The sequence below is a fragment of the Nomascus leucogenys genome, chromosome 17 (assembly GCF_006542625.1).
Source record: "Nomascus leucogenys isolate Asia chromosome 17, Asia_NLE_v1, whole genome shotgun sequence".
NCBI classification, from domain to species: domain Eukaryota; kingdom Metazoa; phylum Chordata; class Mammalia; order Primates; family Hylobatidae; genus Nomascus; species Nomascus leucogenys.
Window position 1 is genome coordinate 34,821,537 of NC_044397.1, and position 24,033 is coordinate 34,845,569.

The window sequence follows — 24,033 nt, forward strand, 5'->3', positions numbered from 1 at the left end:
GGGCAAAAAAAAAAAAAAAAAAAAAAAAAAAGAGAGAGAGAGACAAACTCAATAGAAAAATGAGAAAAGAGTTGAACTGGGCCAGCATGGTGGCTCATGCCTGTAATCCCAGCACTTTGGGAGGCCGAGGTGGGTGGATCACTTGACGTCAGGAGTTTGAGACCAGCCTGGCCAACATGGTCAACATGGTGAAACCCCGTTTCTATTAAAAATCCCAAAAATTAGTCGTGCGTGGTGGTGGGTGCCTGTAATCCCAGCTACTCGGGAGGCTGAGGCAGGAGAATTGCTTGAACCCGGGAGGTGGAGGTTGCAGTGGGCCGAGATTGTACCACTGCTCTCTAGCCTGGGCAACAGAGGAAGACTGTCTCAAAAAAAAAAAAAAAAAAAAAAAAAAAAAAAAAGCCAGTCGCGGTGGCTCATGCCTGAAATCCTAGCACTTTGGGAGGCCGAGGCAGGTGGATTGCTCTGAGCTCAGGAGTTCAAGACCAGCCTGGGCAACATGGTGAAACCCTGTCTCTACTAAAAATACAAAAAAAAAAAAAAAAAAAAAAGCCGGGATGGCGACGTGCCCCTGTAGTCCCAGCTACTTGGGAGGCTGAGGCAAGAGAATTGCTTGAACCCGGGAGGCGGAGGTTGCAGTGAGCCGAGAGTGCACCATTGCACTCCAGCCTGGGCAATATAGCGAGACAGTCTCAAAAAAAAAAAAAAAAAAGTTGAACTGATACTTCACAAAACATGATATCCCGGCCGGGCACGGTGGCTCACGCTTGTAATCCCAGCACTTTGGGAGGCCGAGGCGGGCGGATCACGAGGTCAGGAGATCGAGACCACGGTGAAACCCCGTCTCTACTAAAAAAATACAAAAAATTAGCAGGGCGTGGTGGCGGGCACCTGTAGTCCCAGCTACTCGGCGAGGCTGAGGCAGGAGAATGGCATGAACCTGGGAGGCGGAGCTTGCAGTGAGCCGAGATTGCGCCACTGCACTCCAGCCTGGGTGACAGAGCAAGACTCCGTCTCATAAAAAAAAAAAAAAATAAAAATAAAAAAAAAAAAAAAAAAAATAAAAAATAAAATTAGCCGGGTGGCGGGCCTGTAGCCAGCTACTGGAGAGGCTGAGAGGAGAATGGTGACGGAGGGGAGCTGCAGTGAGCGAGATTGAGACTGCACCAGCTGGGACAGAGCAACTCGTCAAAAAAAAAAAAAAAAAAAAAAAAAAAAAAAAAAAAAAAATGATATCCAAAGGCCAAACCTGTCTGAAAATGTGATCAACCTCATTAATATTTAGGTAAATGCAAATAAAAACCACAATGAGAAGCCATCGCATATCCAAAAACTTTACCCTAAAACTGTGGCAATACTGGCTGGGCATGGTGGCTCATGCCTGTAATCCCAATACTTTGGGAGGCTGATGGGGGCAGATCACGAGGTCAAGAGATGCAGACTATCCTGGCCAACATGGTGAAACCCGTCTCTACTAAGTAAAAATACAAAAATTAGCTGGGTGTAGTGGTGCGCTCCTGTAGTCCCAGCTACTAGGGAGGCTGAGGCAGAAGAATTGCTTGAATCCGGGAACCCGGGAGGTGGAGGTTGCAGTGAGCTGAGATTGTGCCACTGCACTCCAGCCTGGGCAACAGAACGAGACTCTGTCTCAAAAAAAAAAAAAAAAAAAAAAGTGTGGCAATACCATGTGTTAATGGAGCTGGAGATAACTGGGAACTCTGACACATTGCTAGAGGAGTGTGAGTTGGTCCAACCAGTTTGATTTGCAGACCATAGATAAAAAAGATAGGAAACTCTCTGATTCATTTTATCTGGCAACCTGCTCTTTGTACCAAAAGCAGATAAAGAATATACCAAAAAGAAACTATAGCCCAATCTCATTTATCATAATAGATTTTAAAAATTCTAAATAAAGCAGTAAAACAAATGGGTAGTATAGTTTGTTCCAGTAGATTTTATTCCAGAAACACAAAGATGGTTAAATATCAAGAATACTGCCACCATAATTTACTACATCAAAATCTTTTTTTTCTTTTGAGACGGAGTTTCATTCTTGTTGCCCAGGTTGGAGTGCAATGGCACAATCTCAGCTCATTGCAACCTCCGCCTCCTGGATTCAAGGATTCTCCTGCCTCAGCCTCCCCAGTAGCTGGGATTACAGGCATGTACCACCACACCCGCCTAGTTTTTTTTTTTATTTTTTATTTTTTTTTTATTTTTAGTAGTGATGAGGTTTCACTACCTACCTGTTGGCCAGGCAGGTCTCGAACTCCTGACCTCAGGTGATCCACCCGCCTTGGTCTCCCAAAGTGCTGGGATTACAGGTGTGAGCTACTACGCCCAGCCTTGAAATTGCTGTTTCTAACAAGTCTTAAAAGACACCCAGACCTCAACAATTATTATATTCAGATTTTTTTGCTTGTTTTTGAGACAATCTTGCTCTTTTACCCAGTCTTGAGCACCGTAGCATGATCATGGCTCACTGCAGCCTCAACCTCCTGGGCTCAAGCGATTCTCCCACCTCAGCCTCCCGGGTAGCTGGGACTACATGTGCAGTATCATGCCTGGTTAATTTTTAAATTTTTAGAGAAGGGGTCTTGCTATGTTGCCCAGGCTTCTAGAATCATTCTTCATATTATTTCGCTAACACTGCCTCCACCACATTAATATGACAACAGGTCTAGAAATTATTTAAAACAAAAATTTCCAATGTTTACATATATTGTGTGATATATGTATGTATGTATGTGTATAGTGTGTGTGTGTATCATTCCAAGGTACTGTTTCTAATTTTTTCCTGCACAGAATATTCAGTATTGCAGCTGCATTGGCTAGCTGGGGATTCTATTCACCATCACATTGTCCCGGACTGAATCTGGGGACAAAAAACCACTTCAGGAACAAATTCTTGTCTTCAACAAAGAGCTGTCTTGAGTAGGCATAAAAGTAGCATTTGAGGGCCGGGCACGGTGGCTCAAGCCTGTAATCCCAGCACTCTGGGAGGCCGAGGCGGGCAGATCACGAGGTCAGGAGTTTGAGACCAGCCTGGCCAATATGGTGAAACCCTATCCCTACTAAAAACACAAAAATAGCCGGGCGTGGTGGCGGGCGCCTGTAATCCCAGCTACTCGGGAGGCTGAGGCAGGAGAATTGCTTGAACACGGGAGGCGGAGGTTGTATTGAGCCAGAGATCGCGCCATTGCACTCCAACCTGGGCGACCGAGTGAGACTCTGACTCAAAAAAAAAAAGTAGCATTTGAGTACCTTTTTTTTCTTTTCTTTCTTTTTTTTTTTTTTTTTAGAGGAAGGGCACCCAGGCTGGAGTGCAGTGGCACCATAATAGCCATAATAGCTCACTGCACTCTCCAACTGCTAAACCCAAGAGACTCTCCTCCATCAGCCTCCCTAGTAGCTGGAATTACTGGCCTGAGGCACCACGCCCGGCTTAGTTTCTTATTTTTTTGTAGAGGTGGTTGGAGGCGGGGGGCCAGGGAGGGTCTCGCTATGTTGCTCAGGCTGGTCTCGAACTCTTGCCCTGAAATGATCCGTCCTCCTCGGCCTCGCAAAGCGCTGAGATTACAGGCGTGAGCCACGGCGCCCAGCCTTGAATAGCTTTTCACATGCATTGCACGTTATTTCCTTTTATTCTCTAGTTTTTGGGTCCAGTCTTAAACCTGGGAAGGGATTCATTTGGGGGGGGGTCACACCGGCGGGCATCCTGGCTCAGGCGGAACTCTGGCTCCAGACAGCGCGCCCAGGACCACGCGGTCAATCCCGTCCTACTCCCGTCCCTCCTAGATCCTCCCCTCCGCGGACGCTCCGCCCTCTTCCTCTCGCTCAGGCACTGAGGGGCAGGGAGATGGGCGTTAAAGAGGGGATATCACCAATCAACGTGCGCCTCCAGGAAGCAGCGCTTCGCACTGGCTGATTGGGTCTGACGACGTGACCACGGTCCAATCCTCATGCTAGAGGCGGGGCTAAAGGCCAGTGACGCAGCAGAAGGAGGAGCGCGCCGGGTGCAAGCACGTGACCGGGGCCTGAAGCCGGAAGCTACCTATCTGGTAGGGAGCTCCCCCAGCACCGAAGACTGCGATGGTGAGTGAGGACGCATGCGCGGGAGGACCCGCCGGGGGTTCCGCGTCTCTGCTCCCCAGTCTGTGTGGTTTCCCCCTCGTGGGCCTGCGCTCCACCCTCACCTCTTATCCGCTCGGGGAGGAAGAGGGGATGAAGATGGGAGGGATGGCGACGGGAATGCTGGGGAGGGGTCTGTGGGAGGGTGTTCTGGGGCTGCGGGTAGTCTGCAGGTCAGGGGCGGGGACAAGGGGAGGTGGAGAGAGGGTCTGGGGGCAGGGGCCAGTGGGGCAGCGAAGGCCCCTTGGGGTAGCAAAGGTGGGATGTGGAAGGCCAGGGGAGCCCGGGGGCCGAGAGTGGGGGCAGATGGAGGCTCGGGAAGATCAGTATTAAGGACCATGTAGGGGGGAGGGGGCCGGGAAGGGACCTGGCTGGGGAATGAGAAAACCTGGGGCCATCGTCAACCAAGAGACTTGGGTTTGCAGGTGAAGGGTATCGGGCCATCCATCCCTCTAGCATGCTTCTCACTACTTGCATCTTTACCCACTAGACTTCTGCACTGACCCAGGGGCTGGAGCGAATCCCAGACCAGCTCGGCTACCTGGTACTGAGTGAAGGTGCAGTGCTGGCGGTGCGTTCTGGGAAAGGGAGGGGGTCCCTTAGTGCACACAGCCCGGTAACCCCTTCTAATATTGGCCCTTCTTTTCTCCACTTTTATCTGGTTTCTTGCCTGGCATCTATTAGATTGGTACAAAAGTATTTGCAGTTTTTGCAATTACTTTCAGTAATCAGTCTGTGGAATTTTAGTCTCCTAACGGTTGCGATTTATTTATTTATAGTTTTTGAGACTGAGTTTCGTTCTTGTTTCCCAAGCTGAAGTGCAATGGTGCGATCTCAGCTCACTGCAGCCTCCGCCTCCGGGGTTCAAGCGATTCTCCTGCCTCAGCCTCCCGAGTAGCTGGGATTACAGGCACGTGCCACCATGCTCAGCTAATTTTTTGTATTTTTAGTGGAAACGGGGTTTCACCATGTTAGCCAGGCTGGTCTCAAACTCCTGACCTCAGGTGATCCACCTGCCTCAGCCTCCCAAAGTGCTGGGATTACAGGCGTGAGCCAACATGCCTGGCCTTTATTTGGTATTTCTTAAAGAGGCATTTGTATTTTGTTCCATAGTACTGTATAGTGTTAGGTCTCTAGATTACAGGCGTGAGCCACCATGTCTGGCCTTTATTTGGTATTTCTTAAAGAGGTGTTTGTATTTGGTTCCATAGTACTGTATAGTGTTAAGTCTCCAGATGTTTTTGACTTAGCCAGAGACAAAGCTTAAGGTTAAGGGTTGAAAACAATACAGGTGGTAAAGACTATTGAAGGAATCCAGGATATTAAAAATTCAACATGTTATGACAAGGTAACTAACTTTCTGGGAGGTAGGAATTCAGCCCACCTTAAAGGAGAGTATTTACAGTGGGGGAGGACATATTTGCAGGTGTGTGGCACTAACCTGCCTGAACTGATGGTAAGTTTATGCTGAAAAGATTTGGGAAGGTTTGAGGGAAGAGGAGGATATGGTCAGGGAGGATATAATTGTGAAGGATCTTCAAGGCCAGGTTAACACACTTGAACTTATTCTTGAAGGTAATACAGTTTGAAAGGTTTTTTAAACAGAAACAAGACCCAGTGAGGTGGTTGAGCAATATTGTTGTTAGTGACGTGAAGATGGGCAGAAGGAGGCCTCATTAAGAGATGAGACTGGGCTGGGCGTGGTGGTTCATGCCTGTAATCCCAGCACTTTGGGAGGCCAAGGCGGGCGGATCACGAGGTCAGGAGATCCAGACCATCCTGGCCAACACGGTGAAACCCCATCTGCACTAAAAATACAAAAACAAAATTAGCCAGGCGTGGTGGTGGGCGCCTGTAGTCCCAGCTACTCGGGAGGCTGAGGCGGGAGAATGGCGTGAACCTGGAAGGTGGAGGTTGCAGTTAGCGGAGATCACACCACTGTACTCCAGCCTGGGCAACAGAGCAAGACTCCATCTCAAAAAAAAAAAAAAAAAAAAAAAGAGATGAGACTGGGCAAGTGGCGGTAAGGAGGAGGAGCAAGGAGAGAAGAGTTTTTGTTTTTGTTTTTTGAGACAGAGTCTCGCTCTGTGGCCCAGGCTGGAGTGCAGTGGCATGATCTCAGCTCACTGCAACCTCCGCCTTCCAGGTTCAAGCGATTTTCCTGCCTCAGCCTCCTGATTAGCTAGGATTACAGGCGTGTACCACCATGCCCAGCTAATTTTTGTATTTTTAGTAGAGAGAGGGTTTCACCATGTTGGCCAGGCTGGTCTCGAACTCCTGACCTCGTGATTTGCCCGCCTCAGCCTCCCACTGAAAGTGCTGGGATTACAGGCATGAGCCATTGCACCCAGCCTGTTTTTTTTTTTTTTTTTGAGACGGAGTCTCACTCTGTCGCCTAGGCTGGAGTGCAGTGGCGCAGTCTCCGCTCACTGCAAGCTCCGCCTCCCGGGTTCATGCCATTCTCCTGCCTCAGCCTCCCTAGTAGCTGGGACTATAGGCGCCCGCCACCATGCCCAGCTACTTTTTTGAATTTTTAGTAGAGATGGGGTTTCACCGTGTTAGCCAGGGTGGTCTGGATCTCCTGACCTCGTGATCCGCCTACCTTGGCCTCCCAAAGTGCTGGGATTACAGGCATGAGCCACTGCGCCCCACCCTGGTTTTTTTTGTTTTTGTTTTTTGAGACAGAGTCTCGCTGTCACTCAGGCTGGAGTGCAGTGGTGCGATCACATCTCATTGTAGCCTTGAACTCCTGGGCCCGAGCGATCCTCCTGCCTCAGCATCCCAAGTAACTAGAACTACAGGCAAGGACCACCACACCCAGCCATTAAAAAAAAAATTTTGTAGAGAACAGGGGTCTTGCTATGTTGCCCAGGCTGGTCTTGAACTCATGGCCTCCAGCATTCCTCCTGCCTTGGCCTCCCAAAGTGCTGAGATTACAGACATGAGCTACTGTGCTTGGCTGGGAGAAGATATTTTAAAGGAGGAATTAGTATATCTTGCTAATGACTAGAAATAGGTAATAGAGGAAATATTTCTCTAGCCAGAACTCTAAAGCCTGGAAGAGTGATGATGCCTTAAGAAACATGTCTCTGTGTGGTGGCTCACGCCTATAATCCCAGCACTTTGGGAGGCTGAGATGGGTGGATCACTTGAGGTCAGGAGTTTGAGAGCAGCCTAGCCAACATGGTGAAACCCCATCTCTACAAAAAATTAGCCTGGCATGGAGGCACATGCATGTAATCCCAGCTTCTTGGGAGGTTGAGGCAGGAGAATTGCTTGAACCCAGGAGGCAGGTTGCAGCGAGCCAAGATTGCACCACTGTACTCCAGCCTGGGTGATAGAGTGAGACTGTGTCTCAAAAAACAAACAAACAAGGCCGGGCGCGGTGGCTCACGCTTGTAATCCCAGCACTTTGGGAGGCCGAGGCGGGTGGATCACGAGGTCAGGAGATCGAGACCACGGTGAAACCCCGTCTCTACTAAAAATACAAAAACAGCCGGGCGTGGTGGCGGGCGCCTGTAGTCCTAGCTACTCGGAGAGGCTGAGGCAGGAGAATGGCGTGAACCCGGGAGGCGGAGCTTGCAGTGAGCCGAGACTGCACCACTGCACTCCAGCCTGGGCGACAGAGCGAGACTCCGTCTCAAAAAAAAAAAAAAAAAACAAAACAAACAAACAAACAAATAGGAAATCAAAAAAGGAAGTGGATTGGGAAGGAGGTGGATAAGGATAAGGTGAAATTTGATGGCCCACCTTTAGACATTGAGTTTGATATAAAATAGCAGTTAATATATATTGCTAGTTCAGCAAAAGGAACTAAATCTAGTGGAGGCCCATATCAAGGAAGAGGGAAGAGGAAGTTGAGACAGTCACCAGAAAAGAGGAAGCCCAAGCCACTGTCCCATCACTTTAGGGGTCAACAGAGGGAGGGATTCAAGGACAAAGGGAATGTTTATGTTTGAGATTCTGCAAACAGGGCAGCTAGTGTGAAGACTTAGAAAAAGATGGAGCCATTAACAGGTAAGTGGTGGGCAGGCATTCATTTTGGAGAATGTGGTTTTATCAAATAGGCAGGGACATGGGAGAAATCCAGTTTCATGGGGTTAGAAAAGCATGGTCAATAAAGAGATGGATGGCCAGGCACAGTGGCTCATGTCTGTAATCCCAGCATTTTGGGAGGCTGAGGCGGGCAGATCATTTGAGGTCAAGAGTTTGAGACCAGCTGATTAATATGGTAAAACCCTGTCTCTACTAAAAATATAAAAAATTAGCCAGATGTGGTGGTGCTGGTACATGCCTGTAATCTCAGCTATTTGGGAGGCTGAGGCAGGAGAATTACTTGAACCCAAGAGGCCGAGATTGCATCACTGCACTACAGCATGAGTGACAGATTCCGTCTCAAAAAAACAAACAAACAAACAAAAAAGATGGATAAGTTACTGCTCATCCGGGGAAGTCCAGTAGTATGGGAAACAGGATGGCATCCAGAGGGTGACAGCATCATAGGGGGAGATTTCAGGTTGTTTTTTTCTAAAGCTGAGGGTACTGGCAAGCCAAGGGAGAGACGGTCTAAGTGTGAGAGCCAAGGGGATTGTGCCTGGAATTCCTTCCAGCCCCTGTGCCGTAATGCCTGTCCCTCTCTCTCCTCTGTCTGCATGCAGTCATCTGGTGACCTGGAGAATGACGAGCAGGCAGCCAGTGCCATCTCTGAGCTGGTCAGCACAGCCTGTGGTTTCCGGCTGCACCGCGGCATGAATGTGCCCTTCAAGCGCCTGTCTGGTGAGCCCCTGCCCCTGCCCTTGGTGGTGGTACTGGGAGGGGGGGCTGTCTCCAGGGGCTTCTCTTCTTCCAGCCGCCTACCATCTCCTGGGGTCTCTGGTCTGGCCACTTTCCTCCCTTTGGGACTCCCCGTATCAGAATTGTGAGTGAGAAGGCAAGAGAAAGGAGATCTAGCAGAGGCCACTCATCTTCAAATCTCTGAGCCTGAAACTATAGAACTTTGGCTTTGATCCCAGCCAATGTGCGTGTGGTCCCGCCCCATGGAGTCTGTTGCACCCACTAACTCTGTGCTCCCTTCCCTCTCCTGGGGCGGGGGAAGGTGTGTCTCTCCTCCAGTGGTCTTTGGAGAACACACACTGCTGGTGACGGTGTCAGGACAGAGGGTGTTTGTGGTGAAGAGGCAGAACCGAGGTCGGGAGCCCATTGATGTCTGAGCCTGCTGGAGGGCGAGGGTCGGAGAAGCAGATCGGGTCCTGGGCCTCTGTGATGAGGCAGGCACACCCATCGGTCTTGGCTTGCTGCTAGAACTAGGGCCTTGTGCTCGCCCACCTCCCACCCCTACCTGGATGGGCCCGAGGCTTGGGGACTCTGAGCTGTGTTAAGGAGAACAAGGGCAAGGAGACCTCCCTTTGTGCTCCCTCCCTCCCTCCCTAATAAACACAAGTCTGATGTTCTCCAGCCCAGGGACATGTGTGTTTAGTGTCGGAATGGTTACACCCCATGTCTGTCTTCCACCTTCTGGGGAGAAAGTCATGCACCTTAGCCCAAGTTGGGTGCGGCAGGGCTGCCTCTGTGTGCTATAAAACTGGGAAGCAGAAAAAGCTGGAGGGGAAGGGAGTCACTCTGAGCCCTGGAGACCTCTGCTCTTCCCATCAGTACACAAACTAGTCATCCTTCTCCCTCCTGAATAGGCATTTAATAGTCTTATTTCAGTTGGAAGCAATAGTTGGAAAATAAGTTACAGGAACAGACCAAAAAAAAAAAATTAAAGTGCTTCAGGCTGCAAACGTAAACATAAGGGGCAGGAGGCTACCTGGCCCTGTCCCCAACCCCTGAGACAGGAAGGTCACTGTCAGGGGCCCTTAGCCATCACCACCCTCTAATCTCAGCCCTGTGGGAGGGAGGGAGGGAATGTCAGAGGTGGGAAAGAACTCAACGGGAATGAGGAAGAGACTTTGTAAACTCAGAACCAGTGTAAAGGGCGGGGGCCAAGGGAGCTCTGGGAACCCTTGTCCTGGCCTAGGGGTGGGGCCAGCCCCCCCCACAGGAACTCGGGGAATACTGGTAGCTTAGTCCCAGCCATGCCCGCCCACTTCACAGCTTCTTCCCCCATCCCTCATCAGCAGACACAGACAGGCAGCTTTGCCAGGCCTCTTCAGCCCCGTCTGGGAGGCATCCCAGGGGAGGCACAGCCCGGGAGCAGGGATCCCCTCTGGGGGCGTTGGGTCTCTGGAGTGTGAGAGGGAACAAAGCTGGCACGGTGCTACTTGACGGGTTCCACCACCAGGACCTTGCACTCGCGCTTGGCAATCTTGTCCAGAGACAACACAGCCTTGTCCGGGGGCAGGTAGAGGGGGCGGCCAACAGGAGAGGCCACAGGGGGCGTGATGGCCCTGCGCTCCATCACACTGCCTGACCTGGGGGAAGGCAGAGGCTGTGGGCGCTGGTCAGACCGGGCACCCTCCCTGCTCCCATCCTCTACCAGTCCCATGCCACGCCCCCTGGTTCTGTACCTCATGAGGTGGCTTCGGGAAGGCTGCTGGTGGGAGAAGGACTGGGAGCGGCCCAGGCTAGCCTGATGCCTCTCCACCAAGTCCCGGACAGCAGGGCTGCTGGGGCTGCTCTTGCGGGAGAGGGGCCGGGCCTCGGGTGGAGGGTGGGAGACGCTGGCAGTGAACTGCAGCTTCAGTTTCATGTGCTGGCTTAGCTGAGGGGAGACGCAGGTCAGCATGCCAGCTTGGCTTCCAGGGCCCAGGCCTCCTTCCAAATGGTCTTCCCCACGTGACAGACTGATGTCAAATCTAAATCCTACCTTCCCTCTGCCCAGCTTTTTATTTCATCCCCAAAATCTAAGGGTCCTGCCTCCGTCCACCCCAGCATTCTGCATCACTCAGCACTCAGCCCAGACCCTCCCCAGCCCACCTCGAAGAGCCCCGTCCTCAGAGCCTGGAAGGCCACACTGAAGGTGAGCGCGCTGCCCTTCCGGGAAAAGCCAAGATTGTTGAGGGGTGTGTGGCAGACGATGGAGTCCAGGGCAGCCTGCATGGCCCGGCGCTCCTCCTCACACAGCTGCTTTCCTGGGGGCAGAAACAGGGACCAGCAAACACTACAGCGTTCCTCATTCCCACAGGGCCTTCGCCAGCACAGTCTCATCTGATTGATTCTCAAAGCCACTCTGTGGAGTAAACTGAGCAAACGTTATCTTTTGTGCATGTTGTAGATAACAACGGCTAATATTTACTGTGTGCAAGGCACGTCACGTATATTAACTCAGTATCTGCATGACAGCCCCATCAGATATGAGTTGCTCTATTTTAGAGGTGAGGACTCTGAGGCCCAGAGAGGTTAAGTAACTTATTCAAGGTCACACAGCTAGTAAAGGAGAGAAGTAGAGTTCACACCAGCGAGTGCAGCTCCAGTGTCTATGCCCTGAAAGTCACTCTGCCCCACTGCCTCTCTAAACTCTCCATCTAGGACACTGGGGAGACCACCCAGGTACAGGGCGGAAGCCACCTGCCACAAGTCGCCTCCTGTGATGGGGCTGGCACCAAATTTGGCTGTTTTCACTGTCCTGCCTCCCTGACTTTTCCTTTCTCTTCCCTTTCCTGGGGACCAGATCCCCACCTAGCAGCTGACCTACCAGCCTGTGCATGCTCTGGGGTCCACACGAGCCTCACAGCAAGGAAGTCTTGGAGATTGTTAAGCAGCGTGTAGGTGACAGTGAAACGCTCGTAGGTCCGAACAGGGGACTCACAAGAAGCGGTCATCACGAAACACGGGCGGTCCAGGCGGACACTGGGCAGGCTAGGAGTGGTGAGAGAGGGATGCTGGCTGTGTGTGTCAGGCCACAAAGGCGAACGCGACGGTTCCTCCGGGATCCACACTCACCGGTAGTGGGTGTAGATGCTCTGAGTGAAGGGCAGCTTTGGGGTGGACCACTGAACCACAGCAATCAGGGGAACTTCCAGGCCCTGCAGGAGGGACAAAGGGGGTTGGCGCAGGTATTAAGAGTGCCCCTCCCATCTTTAGTCAGCTGCCTGGTCTTTCCCTCCCACTGCCTTATCACTTTTCTTTGAACACACCAGCCCCTTATGCTCACCTCCTTGGCCCCTAGAGGGGGCTGCTCACCCCCTCTCAGCTGAAACAGGAAGTTGTGTTCCTCCAGGGCATTCAGCGGGCAGGGGAAGCAGCCAGAGGTCCCGGGTAGGCGGCAGAAGGAGCCCATGGAGACTTCCCCAGACTGGTGACTAGCTCAGAAAAGAGGACAAGGCATGGTCTCCCCATGCCAGAGCTCAGCCCCTGAAGCCATCCCCACCACTTCACAGCCTCGCCCCTCCCAGGACCTCACCAGACATTGTCCACCAGCAGCACAGAGCCATCAGGCATGACAGGTAGATAACTGGCGTTGAAGTTGGGGAGGATTCGGATATCCCAGATGGAGATTTCCTCCTGAGAGGAGCTGTTCAGCACTGTGGGAGAGGACCAGCTTGGCTCAGAATAGCTGGACCCCTCAGGCCCCACCTTTACCCAGAAAAAACCGGACCTACCCCACCAGCCTGCCCAGAGGAACTGCATCCAATCAGTTCCCTTGCTGCTCCCCGAGGCTGGAGCCGGCGGACCTGCTTACCCTTGAGCACGGTCAAGTGTTTTCCAGCCACAGTGAACTGCCGGCATCTCAGAACCGGAGGGGGCAGCAGAGTCAGCAGCGTGCTCACTGCGGGAGGGGGTGGGGGCAAGAAGTGGTGGTCTGGAGGCTGACCTCACCTCCAACCCAGAATTCTCACCTTCCTCTTCTCAGAGCCCATTAGCCACTTTCCAGCGTGACCCCTCCCCTCTTTCCCCCAATTCCCAGACTCTAGCCCTTTGCCTCTGCGCTGCCCTGCCCACCTTGGGCCTTGAAAGCACTCTGCTCGCCCCGGAATGTCTCCCCAGGAGATCGGGTCTGCAGCAATCGCAGGTAGCCTTGATCTCTGACCTCTGGTGCCTCAACCTCCCGCTTCCACACAGTCACTACAATCTGTCAAGAGGAAAGACAGATGGCTGAGCCCGGAAAACGTGTCTGAATTAGGACAACAGCTCCACTCTTGCTCATCTTACCTTGGCCTTAGGTGTCCCTGGGGGCAGTCTATCCAGTGAAACGGTGAGTGGGAAGATGACCTCATCTGTGGACACAATCGGTTCCTCCACAGGCAGCTGGGGTTGGGAAAGGGGTGAAGAGGTCAGGAGCAAGTCAGAGGCAGCCTGCAGCCTTTCCCTTTAAGACCGGCAGGTCATCTGCCTCCTGTCTCAGGCCCCCAGTAAACCGCCCCTCCGTCCTGTGTCGGGTCCCCCAAAGCTCCTCACCGTGGTCGCTCCCCCTGAGGTAGCAGGGCCCGGGCCGTGGGTGAGAAGGGGGCTGCAGCCTCGGAACAAACCCCCACCCCCAGGATCCCCTCCCCCTGGGGGCTCCGAATCCTGGTCGCCTGCGCCGCCGCCCCCCGGCATCCCGCCTCCGGCGCTGACCGAGGCCAGGGCGGCCAGGGCGGTTGCCAGTTCTGCCCAGGCTCCTCTGGAGCCCAAGCCCGGGCCGCCCCCGGCGCCAGACCCCGCACCGCCCCGGCAGCGCAACACCAGCAGAAAGCGGACAGTCTCCCCCAAGTACAGATGGTTGCGCCGGGGCAGCGCCCGGTACCGGCCCGGATCCCCTGCCAGCTCCGCGCGCGGCGGCAGCGGCACGGCCGGGAAGTACATCGAGTAGTCGCACTGGGACTCCATGGGGCGGCGAGGACGGCGCGACTGGGAGCCCGGACCGGAGGCCGACCGCCGGCGGGGCCCGCTAGGGTGGGTCCAGAGGGTCCCTACACCTCCGGCTGCTGCGCCCGGCTGGGACGGCCGGAGAGACCGGCCCGGTCCCGGCACCGGGGCAACGAACCCGGAACCGAGACCCGGCGGCGCCGGAACCGGGGTACTGAGCCGAATGACTAGAGAGAAACCGGAAGCGGAAGGGAGGGGGCGTGGTCGCCGAGGCCCCGGAATCTGCGGGTGCCCGGACCGTGGAGGAGGGGGCGGGGTCCCGCTGCTCTGAGGCTGCGAGAATGCAGGCGGGGGCTGCGGCCAGGCTTCTTGGAAAAGAAATGGAAGACCCCGTCGGCCAGGCGGGTTGGCTCACGCCAATAATCCCAGCACTGTGGGAGGCCGAGGCGTCAGGATCGCTTGAGGCCAGGAGTTCAAGACCACCCTGGCCAACATAGCAAGACCTCCTCTCTGCAAAAATTTAAAAATTATCCGGGTGCGGTGGCGCGCGCCTGTATTCCATCCCTCCCCTTTTCACCCTCCATAAATCAAGTAGAAGTTTCAAATTATTTATTCATTCAACAAACATTTCAGAGAGAAATGAACAGTCTACTAGCAAATATTTCATAGAGAAATGGACGTATCATTCCAACTCACCACGCCCCAAACTTTCTGTGGCTAACTCCATCTTTTGCTCCTCTAGGGAGCTTTGGTGATGTGGATCTGCCTTGGGGCAGGAAAGGGGAAGGGGAGGTCAGGCCTAGTGGCTCACGCCTGTAATGGCAGCACTTTGGGAGGCAGAGGCATGTGGATCACCTTAGGTAAGGAGTTCAAGACCAGCCTGACCAACATGTTGAATCCCTGTCTCTACTAAAAATATAAAAATTAGCCGGGTATGGTGGCACGCATCTGTAATCCTAGCTACTCTGGAGGCTGAGGCAGGAGAATCGCTTGAACCTGGGAGGCAGAGGTTGCAGTGAGCTGAGATCATGCCACTGCACTCCAGCCTGGGGGACAGAGCGAGACTCTGTTTAAAAAAAAAAAAAAGTTGGGGGGAAAGAACAAAATGAGTGGAAGGTGGAGGAGGGAAGCACTGCTGGGAGCCCAGCGAAGAGGGGGCTTGCATCAGGACAAAGACTCATCCCTTCTGGGAGATGCAGAAATGGCATCTTGCTGCCCCCCACTCATCACATGTGCCCTTCAAACATGGCTGCTTTTCCACCTAAATCTGTAGTCTGATGTTTATGGGGAGAGTGGCCTTGAAGTCTTGAGGGGCAGTGAGACGGCAGGGGGGAACTGCTTGGCATCCAGCTTGTCCTTGTACTGGAGCTCAGGGGTAACTAGGCGCTCACACTCCTCTTGGTCTTGGGGGCTCAATCCACTCCGAAGTATATAGCCCAAAACCTTAGCTGACCCAAACTGGAAGGGGCGGAACCGGCGATCAGTGATGTATTTGGGGTCAGAAGCCTCACCCCCTACCAGACAATGTTTCGCTAGGGCCTCTCGGCGAGCCCGGAGCTCGGCCACAGCTGTCTGCAGCCGGCGCTGGCCGTATTTCTCTATCCGTGCCCAGAGACTGCGGTTGAAGTGGACATAGAGAGCCCAGTCCAGGTTGTTCCAGGCTCGGGCCCGTGCGGTCAGCTGCTGTTCCTCCGCGGTCAGTCCACTGTTGCTGACAGTGCTGAGGCCCTGCTTACGTCCAGCCTGGGCATTGTGCATGAAGCCCACCACGTCATCTAGACCCCAGCACAGGGCATCTGCCAGCAGAACCAATGACTCATCGAAGTACTCAGCCACCATGACAAGGTCAAAGACAGAGTCCAGCCAGGCCAGACCCCACTGGATGAAGGATGAAGACCCCAAATCGAAAGAGGCAGGGCTTGATATCTGGCTGTGATGATCAGTAACAGTGGAAACAGGATGGATGAGGGCATTGGGATTGAGGGTTTGGGCTCGAGGGCCAGCACCAGAAGGCAAGACCTGCAGTTGTGGGGGGTTGGGGTCTCTGGGGGGATGAATATTCCCTCTCTTGGCCCTCTTCTCTGGGGGAAAGGGCAGGCCAAAGTCAAACCATAGTAAGTTGCGAGCGTAGTGGTCCCCACGGGCCCCAGGCCTGTAGAAGGCTCGAGGATTGGCCAGGAAGGCAGCCAAGGATGGTGACTTGCGGAAGGCTGATGAGGTGGATTTATAGTAGGAGAAGGCAGAGCGAGCCAGAGCCGCTGGGTCTCGGACAATGGAAAAAAAGAAGCTGTCAGAAGGCATGACCTGAAGTACCTGCAGAGGAGGGAAGACAGAAGAGAGAGAACTGGGCTGGGGAGAAGGTATGCATAAGTATGTACAAGCCACGTGTCCACTGACCCAGCCTCTTCAAATCTCCTTCTCCCAGCTCTGCTAGGAATCCCCAGCTTCCATCACTTGCTGCGTGGCAAGTTACTTAACATCTCTGAGACTCAATTTGCTTATCTGCAAATGGGGATAATCATACTTCCCCAAGTGATTATGAAAAATACATGAGATAAAACATACGAAGAAACCTGGAGCATGGAGCCAGGCATGTTTTATGTGCCTGTAGTCCCAGCTACTCGGGAGGCTGAGGCAGTAGGATGGCTTGAGCATTGGCTATGTTGCCGAGGCCAGCCTGGGCAACATAGCGAGACCCTGTCTCTAGAAAAAAACAAAAAATTAGCAGGGCAATCGATGATAGACTGGATAAAGAAAATGTGGCACATATACACCATGGAATACTATGCAGCCATAGAAAAGAATGAGATAATGTCCTTTGCAGGTGCATGGATGAAGCTGGAAGCCATCATCATGCTCAGCAAACTAACCTACTCCAGCAAACTAACACAGGAACAGAAAACCAAACACCACGTGTTCTCACTCACAAGTAAGTGGGAGTTGAACAGTGAGAACACATGGACACAGGGAGGGGAACATCACACACTGGGGCCTGTCAGGGTGGGGAGCAAGGGGAGGGAGAGCATTAGGACGAATACCTAATGCATGCAGGGTTAAAACCTAGATGATGTGTTGATCAGTGCAGCAAACCACCATGGCACATGTGTACCTATGTAACAAACCTGCATGTTCTGCACATGTATGTCAGAACTTAAAATAAAAATAAAAATAAATTAGCAGGGTATCCTGGTGCGCACCTGTAGTCCCAGCTACTCAAGAGGCTGAGGTGGTAGGATTGCTTGAGCCCAGGAGTTCAAGACAAGCCTGAGCAACACAGCAAGACCCTGCCTTGAAAGAAAGGGGCTGGGTGTAGTGACTCACACCTGTAATCCCAGCACTTTGGGAGGCTGAGGCGGGTGGATCACAGGTCAGGAGTTCAAGACCAGCCTGGCCAAGATAGTGAAACCCCATCTCTACTAAAACTACAAAAATTAGCCGGGCGCGGTGGCAGGCGCCTGTAATCTCAGCTACTCGGGAGGCTGAGGCAGGAGAACCGCTTGAAGCTGGGTGGCAGAGGTTGCAGTGAGCCGAGATCGCGCCACTGCACTCCAGCCTGGGTGACAAAGTGAGACTCTGTCTCAAAAAAAAAAAAAAAAAAAAGGCAGCCAGAGTGAGAGGGGGAAGGAGGGAAGGGAAGAGGAGGGGAGGGGAAGGGGGGAGGGGAGAGGCTTGTCAGGGTGTCGGGGGCAAAGGAAGAGAGAGAGCGTTAGGACGAATGCCTAATGCATGCAAGGCTTAAAACCTAGATGACAGGTTGATAGGTGCAGCAAACCACCGTGGCACATGTATACCTGTGTAACAAACCAGCATATTCTGCACATGTATCCCAGAACTTAAAAATTAGCCGGGCACTAATTTTTAAGGGGAGGTGAGGGGAGGAAAAGGAAGGGAAAAAAAGAAAAAGAAAAAAAAGAAAGAAGGGATGGACGGAAACCTGGAGAATAGGAAACTCCTGAAGAACATTAATTTCCTTGGGCATTTCTGTCTGCCTTGGTCAGTAAAACCAACCTTTGTACTCATTTCTCCAGCAAAAACCTGTTGAGTGCCTGGGAGGGGGCATCACTGGCAGCAAAGGAGCAACTATAATGCCGTCTTGGGCATAGGCAGCAGGTGGGCAGGCCAGGCCCAGAATGGCTGAGGGGTAAAGCACTTCAGGGGCTCCTGGGCATCCCAGAGGGCAAAAGACATCCTGGGCCGGGGCACTGGGAAGCCACGGCTGCCTGGTGGGATGCTGCCCTGAGGGCTGGGACACGTGATTACACCACTCTGCAAGAATGAAGGTGGAGATCAGGCTGCACCACACCCTAACGTGGCCCTGCAGGCTGATGCAGGTCAGAACCTAGCTCCTGGTCTCCTTGAAGGGTTTCTGCCTCCAAAAATGACTTCCATCATTGAATCTGACTTTTGTCTGTCACGGTGTTCCTCAATCAGCTTTGCAAATGTGGCACACCTGAATAGCAGCCTGTGAACTCTCTCTCTCTTTTTTTTTGGGGGGGGGAGGACAGGAAATGAGTATTTTAGCTTTTCAGTGTTTATTTTCTTCTTACTATTTTTTAAGAGACAGTGTCTCCTTGCTTTGTCACCTAGGCAGCATATCATAGCTCACTGCAGCCTTGAAAACTCCTGGGCTCAAGGGATTCCCCAACCTCAGCCTCCTGAGTAGCTGGGACTACAGGCACACACCAACATGCCCTGTTAATTTTTAATTTTTTTGTAGGGACAGGGTCTTGCTATGTTGCCCAGATTGGCCTCGAACTCCTGGGCTCAAGTAATCCTCCCACCTCAGCATCCAAAAGCACTCGGATCACAGGCATGAGCCACCATGCCTGGCCCTGCAGGTCTCTTTGAAGGCAGGGGGGAAAGTGAAGAAAACAGTCTTTGGCATCTGGACCTGGAATAAAATCCCCCTCTGCCATTTACTAATTCTATGACTTTGGGCGGGTTATTGAAGGTCTCAGAGCCATCATTCCTCCATCTAGAAATCTGAGTAACTGGGTAACACTTATCTGGAAGAATGTGCAAGTGTCTGGAACATGGTAGGTATTCAGTGAATGGTGGTGTCAGTGAAGGCCATCATCCTAGCCTCTGGAGAAACCTACCTCAAAGATCACCATCATTGCCTCACTCCTGACAGTGGCCTTTTGCTGCCCATCAGAGCACGCCCATGTCCTCAGCTGGTGTCTCCAGCTCCAGCTTCGACAAGGGTGACTTTGCAGCCCCTGCGGAACTTCCTCCCCCAGTACAGACGTTCTCCCTCTTACATGCACACACACACGTGCACCCCACCATGTCCTTGCTGGTGTTTTGCTCCCTCTAAGAATGCCTCATGCTGTCCTTACCACAAGCCACATCCACCTTTTCCTTTAAAACCCCCCGCTCTCGGCTGGGCACGGTGGCTCACACCTGGAATCCCAGCACTTTGGGAGGCCGAGGTGGGCGGATCACTTGAGGTCAGGAGTTTGAGACCAGCCTGGTCAACATGGCGAAACCCTGTCTCTACTAAAAGTGCAAAAATTAGCTAGGTGTGGTGGCGGGTGCCTGTAGTCCCAGCTACTTGGGAGGTACGAGAATTGCTTGAACCTGGGAGGTAGAGGTTGCAGTGAGCTGAGGTCATGCCACTGCACTCCAGCCGGGGGGAAAGAGCAAGACTCTGTCTCAAAATAAATAAAAAAAATCAAAATTAAATAATAAAGTAAAATAAACCCCCCCTCTCCAGAAAGTGTCACCTGTTTGGTGAATACTCTTCTTACCATTCCAGATACGAACACATACACAAGGCTCAGAAGAAGCCTCGACTTTGGAGTGCATGGACCTGGGCTCAACTTCCAGCTCTGCCACTTTAATTTTCAATTTTATTTATTTATTTACCTTTTTTTTTTTTTTTTTTGAGACAGAGTCTCTGTCACCCAGGCTGGAGTGCAGTGGCACGATCTCGGCTCACTGCAAGCTCCGCCTCTGAGGTTCATGCCATTTTCCTGCCTCAGCCTCCCGGGTAGCTGGGACTACAGGCACCCGCCACCACGCCTGGCTAATTTTTTGTATTTTTAGTAGAAACAGGGTTTCACTGTGTTAGCCAGGATGGTCTTGATCTCCTGACCTTGTGATCCGCCCGCCTCGGCTTCCCAAAGTGCTGGGATTACAGGCGTGAGCCACCGTGCCTGGCCTTTTTTCTTCTTTTGTGAAATGGAGTCTTGCTCTGTTGCCCAGGCTGGAGTGCAGTGGCATGATCTTGGCTCACTGTAACCTCTGCCTCCTGGGTTCAAGCAATTCTCCTGCTTCAGCCTCCCGAGTAGCCGGGATTGCAGGCGTGTGCCACCACGTCTGGCTAATTTTTGTATTTTTAATAGAGACAGGGTTTCACCATGTTGGCCAGGCTGGTCTCGAACTTCTGACCTCAGGTGATCTGCCCACCTTGGTCTCCCAAAGTGCTGGGCTTAGCCCCAGGCTAAACATACAGCTGATCCTCAAAATGTGAGGGGGTTGAAAAAGACAAGTCAGAAAGCAGTGGGGGAGGTGGGGCCCTGGTGTAACAGTGGAAGGGAGGCTAAGAAAGGGAAGGGGCGTGTTGTCCTAGGTACTTTCGAGGCTGAGGTGGGAGGATCGTTTGAGGCCAGCCTGGGCAACATAGTGAGACCCTATCTCTACAAAAAATAAAAAAAAAATAGCCAGCTGTGGTGGCGTGCACCTGTAGTCCCAGCTAGTTGGGAGGCTGAGGTGAGAGGATCGCTTGAGCCCAGGAGTTTGAGGTTACAGTGAGCTATAATTGCACCACTGCATTCCAGCCTGGATGACAGAGTGAGACCCTGTCACACACACACACACACACACACACACAGGCTGGGCAAGCTCACTTCTGTAATTACAACCCTTTGGGAGGTCAAGGTGAGCAGATCACTTGAGCCCAGAAGTATTTATTTATTTAAGCCCAGGGATTTGAGATCAGCCTGGGCAACATAGCAAGACCCCATCTGTACAAAAAATTAAAAAGTAGCCACGTGTAGTGGCACATGCCTTAGCCATAGCTACTCAGGAGGCTGAGGTGGGAGGATCACTTGAGCCTGGGAAGTCAAGGCTGCAGTGAACTATGATTGTGCCACTGCACTCCAGCCTGGGCGACAGAGTAAGACCCTGTCTTCCAAAAAATAATGTAAAAAAAGAAGGGTAAGGGGCACCTGGAAGGAGAGTTCGGGGCTCAGAGTTGGCAAGACACTGATGCCAGGGAAATACGTTGGTGAAAGAGAGAGACTGGGGTAAGTGCCAGAGAGAGAAGGGAGAGAGGAGGACTTGGGCTCCCAGAAACTACTGGGGAAGGGACACCTGTAGAGAGGATGGCAGGGAGCCCCATCTTTGTGGCCCCCATGTCCAACTTTAGGGTGAGATGATGCCTGGGGAGCCCCCAGGTCTGGGCCCCCTCCCTTGGTGGTGTCAGCCTGAGCCCATCTGCTTCTGGTCCCTCCCACCCCTGCAACACTCCTTACCTCTTTCAGGTTGAACCTCATGTGGTGACAGAGGATGTGGAAGGGGAGCTGGGTGCCTCCACCCTGGGGGCGGTAGCCTTTTACCCTAGAGGCCTGGAAGAGCTTTGGGTAGCCAAACTGGTAGCGGGCAGGGAGGGCGAAGTGCAGCCCGTGCCGGTCCCCGTAGCGGTGAAGCAGGCTCAGCACAGAGCTGCTCCCGGATTTATGCGTCTTCAGGAACACCAGTCGCTGCCGGGGTGGGCAGGATGGAAGGGCTGGTCGTAGGGATGGGGCCAAGGGCTGTCGGAGCTGTAGCCCGGGTAGCCTGGGAAGAGATGGAGGGGGAGTGTCCTGTTCCTCAGCAGCAAATGGGTAGAAGGTACAGAGGGCATGGAGGCTTCTGAGTCCCCAGGAGTCACCAGCCCCAGGTGGGATGGGGAAGAGCAAGTGCGGGGCATCTAGAAGGAGTTGGGGCAAAGTGGGAACTCACCTCCTCTGGAAGGGCCCTCCCAAGAGCTGGAGTGCAAAGCCAATGGTCATGAAGACTCCCAGAGCCACCCCCAAGCTCCGAGGTTCCCAGAGCCGCAGCGTCCTGGCAGGAGAGAGAGGGCCCATGTGGCACAGGGAAGGGTGAGGTGACAGGGATGGAGCCAGGGCCAGGAACAGGGGCACAGACAGCTGGAGACAGCCGTGCAGCTGCAGAAGGCGCTGGTTGGAGATCGGGGGGTCATTCCCCAGGCCTGCTTGCAGTCTTGGTTGAGTCTGCCCCCTGAGTTAGCAGATTTTTGCCTCTGTCAGCGTCTAGAAGGGAAATGAGGGGGGAAGAAGGGAAGTCTAAGGAGAGGCAGAGGCAGCCTTCTCTCCTGCTGCAGCTGAGACCTGGTTCAGGGAAGGGTAGTGGCTGGGGATGTTGTCTACACCCAGACTCTCCTAGGTGGCCCCACAACTACTCTCTCTGCTCTATGACTTTCTTATCTCCAGTTCCCCCAGCTCCCCACCTACAGTTGTCCCTGAGCCTCAGGGACTTAGAAGGGAAGGAGAGAAAAAGCCCCAGCTCATGAATGAAACAGCCAGCAAGAGAGAGATCAGATCAATCAGCTCATTAACACAGTCAGGTCAGACCATGGTCGGGAACCTGGTTTCCTCCTGAGTCCCTCTGGCTGTCACAGATGGGGATGAAGAGCCCTATCCCAGGACCAGGAAGGGAAGCCATACAGTGGGAATGAGGATCAGACAGGACACAGGTGGATGAACCCAGGCAGGAGGAAGGAAGGTTGGACTTCTAGGAGTGGCATTGCAATGGGTAAGAGCCATTGGGTTATAAATTCCCGCACCTCTTTTTTCTCTGTCTCAGCATGGGGCAGACCCCCATGTGTGACAGGGGCTGGGGGAGACGTGTGGCTACTTATGAAGCCCAGATCCCTGGACTTACCCACCATTCCACTTTCCAACCTTATCAGTGCACCCGGAGGAGACTGAAAGGGTGGGGCTGGAGAGGAAGACAGAGAGAGAGAGAGACAGAGAGAGAGAGAGACAGAAAGAGAGAGACAGAGGGACAGAGAGACTATGACACAAAGATACGGAGAAAGGCGCAAACACTAACTGCAGAGTTCCTTCTGAAGCCCGAGCTTCCTAATCAACCGGGAGTCCGGCCCCGCCCCTTCAGATTGCAACTCGCGATTAGGGACCACGGCCCCTCCAACAAGCCCCGACAGCTCCCTGCTCCGATGAGCCAGGGGTAACCCTAAGCAGAGAGAAACCACACTTTTACTCCCGGAGACCTGTCCTCTCTGGCATCACTCCCCAATTCCCTCCCCGATCACAGCCCCTGGGGTCTAGCCGCGTCTCCCCTATCCAGTTCTTCATTTCCTTCCATCCATCTCTCCCTTCCCATGATTGGAGATCCCAGCCCTCTGTCCCCTCCAGCTTTGGTGACTGCCCAGTCAGTTGCCCCCGCTGGGGTTCCATGAACCCCTCATGTCTCCTCCCATAAATTAGAGGGTCCCTCCACTGGTCCTATCCTTGGTTTCACTTCCCACTCACCAGGCCACAAGGGGAGCAGCAAGGGAAATCGGGCCGGGCCCTCCCGCCCATCCCAGCCACCGCCCGACTCTTGGCTCAGCTCAACTTTCCCCAAGAACTTTCTCAGCGCCCAGGCTCCTCCCTCCTCCCTTTGTCCCGCCAGCCCCAGCAGCTGCTGCAGCTTTGATCGCGGTTCTAGGTCTCTCCCCCGCTGCATCTTCCCCTCTCCGGCAGGGCACCCAGACTCCTCTTGGAAGACACCACTTCCACCCCCCTTTCACACTTGGGAATCAATCCTACCATTTTCTCTTGGCTTGCTGCAGAACAAAAGATTCATTCAGGCGGCGAAAAGAAAGAAGGAAGGAAGGAGAAAGTGATATTTGAAAGCAGACATTGTCAAGGACGTGGTAAGGTAGCCAGAGACTGACGCTCAGAGAACAAGGCCTCCCATCCTGAAGGCAGGGGGCAGTGGTGTGGTCACCTTAACAATGCCTCGTGGCCGGGCGCGGTGGCTCATGCCTGTAATCCCAGCACTTTGGGAGGCTGAGGCTGGCGGATCGCTTGAGGTCAGGAGTTTGCGATTAGCCTGGCCAACATGGTGAAACCCCGTCTCTACTAAAAATACAAAAATTAGCTGAGTGTGGTGGCAGGCGCCTGTAATCCCAGCTACTCAGGAGGCTGAGGCAGGAGAATC

At 53.1% G+C, this 24,033-nt stretch overlaps 3 protein-coding genes across 5 annotated transcripts; 1 reads left to right on the forward strand and 2 right to left on the reverse strand.

Moving 5' to 3' along the window:
- The first annotated feature begins 4,005 nt into the window (after positions 1-4,005).
- LAMTOR4 (late endosomal/lysosomal adaptor, MAPK and MTOR activator 4) lies at positions 4,006-9,594 on the forward strand. 3 transcript variants are annotated; one of them, XM_030796126.1, is made up of 4 exons: positions 4,006-4,095; positions 4,622-4,702; positions 8,790-8,907; positions 9,227-9,594. In XM_030796126.1, the coding sequence occupies exons 1-4, from the start codon at positions 4,093-4,095 to the stop codon at positions 9,271-9,273; spliced, it is 249 nt and encodes an 82-aa protein (XP_030651986.1). In that variant the 5' UTR covers positions 4,006-4,092; the 3' UTR covers positions 9,274-9,594. The 3 variants fall into 3 exon arrangements, with proteins under 3 accessions (XP_030651986.1, XP_030651984.1, XP_030651987.1); XM_030796124.1 differs by having other exon boundaries at positions 9,244-9,594; XM_030796127.1 differs by lacking the exon at positions 4,622-4,702 and having other exon boundaries at positions 4,012-4,095; positions 9,244-9,594.
- Positions 9,595-9,801: 207 nt separating this feature from the next.
- MAP11 (microtubule associated protein 11) lies at positions 9,802-14,112 on the reverse strand. Its single transcript, XM_030796123.1, has 11 exons — positions 13,471-14,112; positions 13,225-13,320; positions 13,015-13,144; positions 12,755-12,841; positions 12,476-12,596; positions 12,227-12,374; positions 12,016-12,098; positions 11,768-11,931; positions 11,050-11,204; positions 10,641-10,834; positions 9,802-10,544 (listed from the first exon to the last, which is right to left on the reverse strand). Exons 1-11 carry the CDS (start codon positions 13,879-13,881, stop codon positions 10,391-10,393), a joined length of 1,743 nt encoding a protein of 580 aa, XP_030651983.1. The 5' UTR covers positions 13,882-14,112; the 3' UTR covers positions 9,802-10,390.
- Positions 14,113-14,454: 342 nt separating this feature from the next.
- On the reverse strand, positions 14,455-23,460 carry GAL3ST4 (galactose-3-O-sulfotransferase 4). The gene is made up of 4 exons (XM_012496194.2): positions 23,361-23,460; positions 21,808-22,118; positions 21,339-21,642; positions 14,455-16,173 (listed from the first exon to the last, which is right to left on the reverse strand). Exons 2-4 carry the CDS (start codon positions 21,930-21,932, stop codon positions 15,142-15,144), a joined length of 1,461 nt encoding a protein of 486 aa, XP_012351648.2. The 5' UTR covers positions 21,933-22,118; positions 23,361-23,460; the 3' UTR covers positions 14,455-15,141.
- Positions 23,461-24,033: the final 573 nt, after the last annotated feature.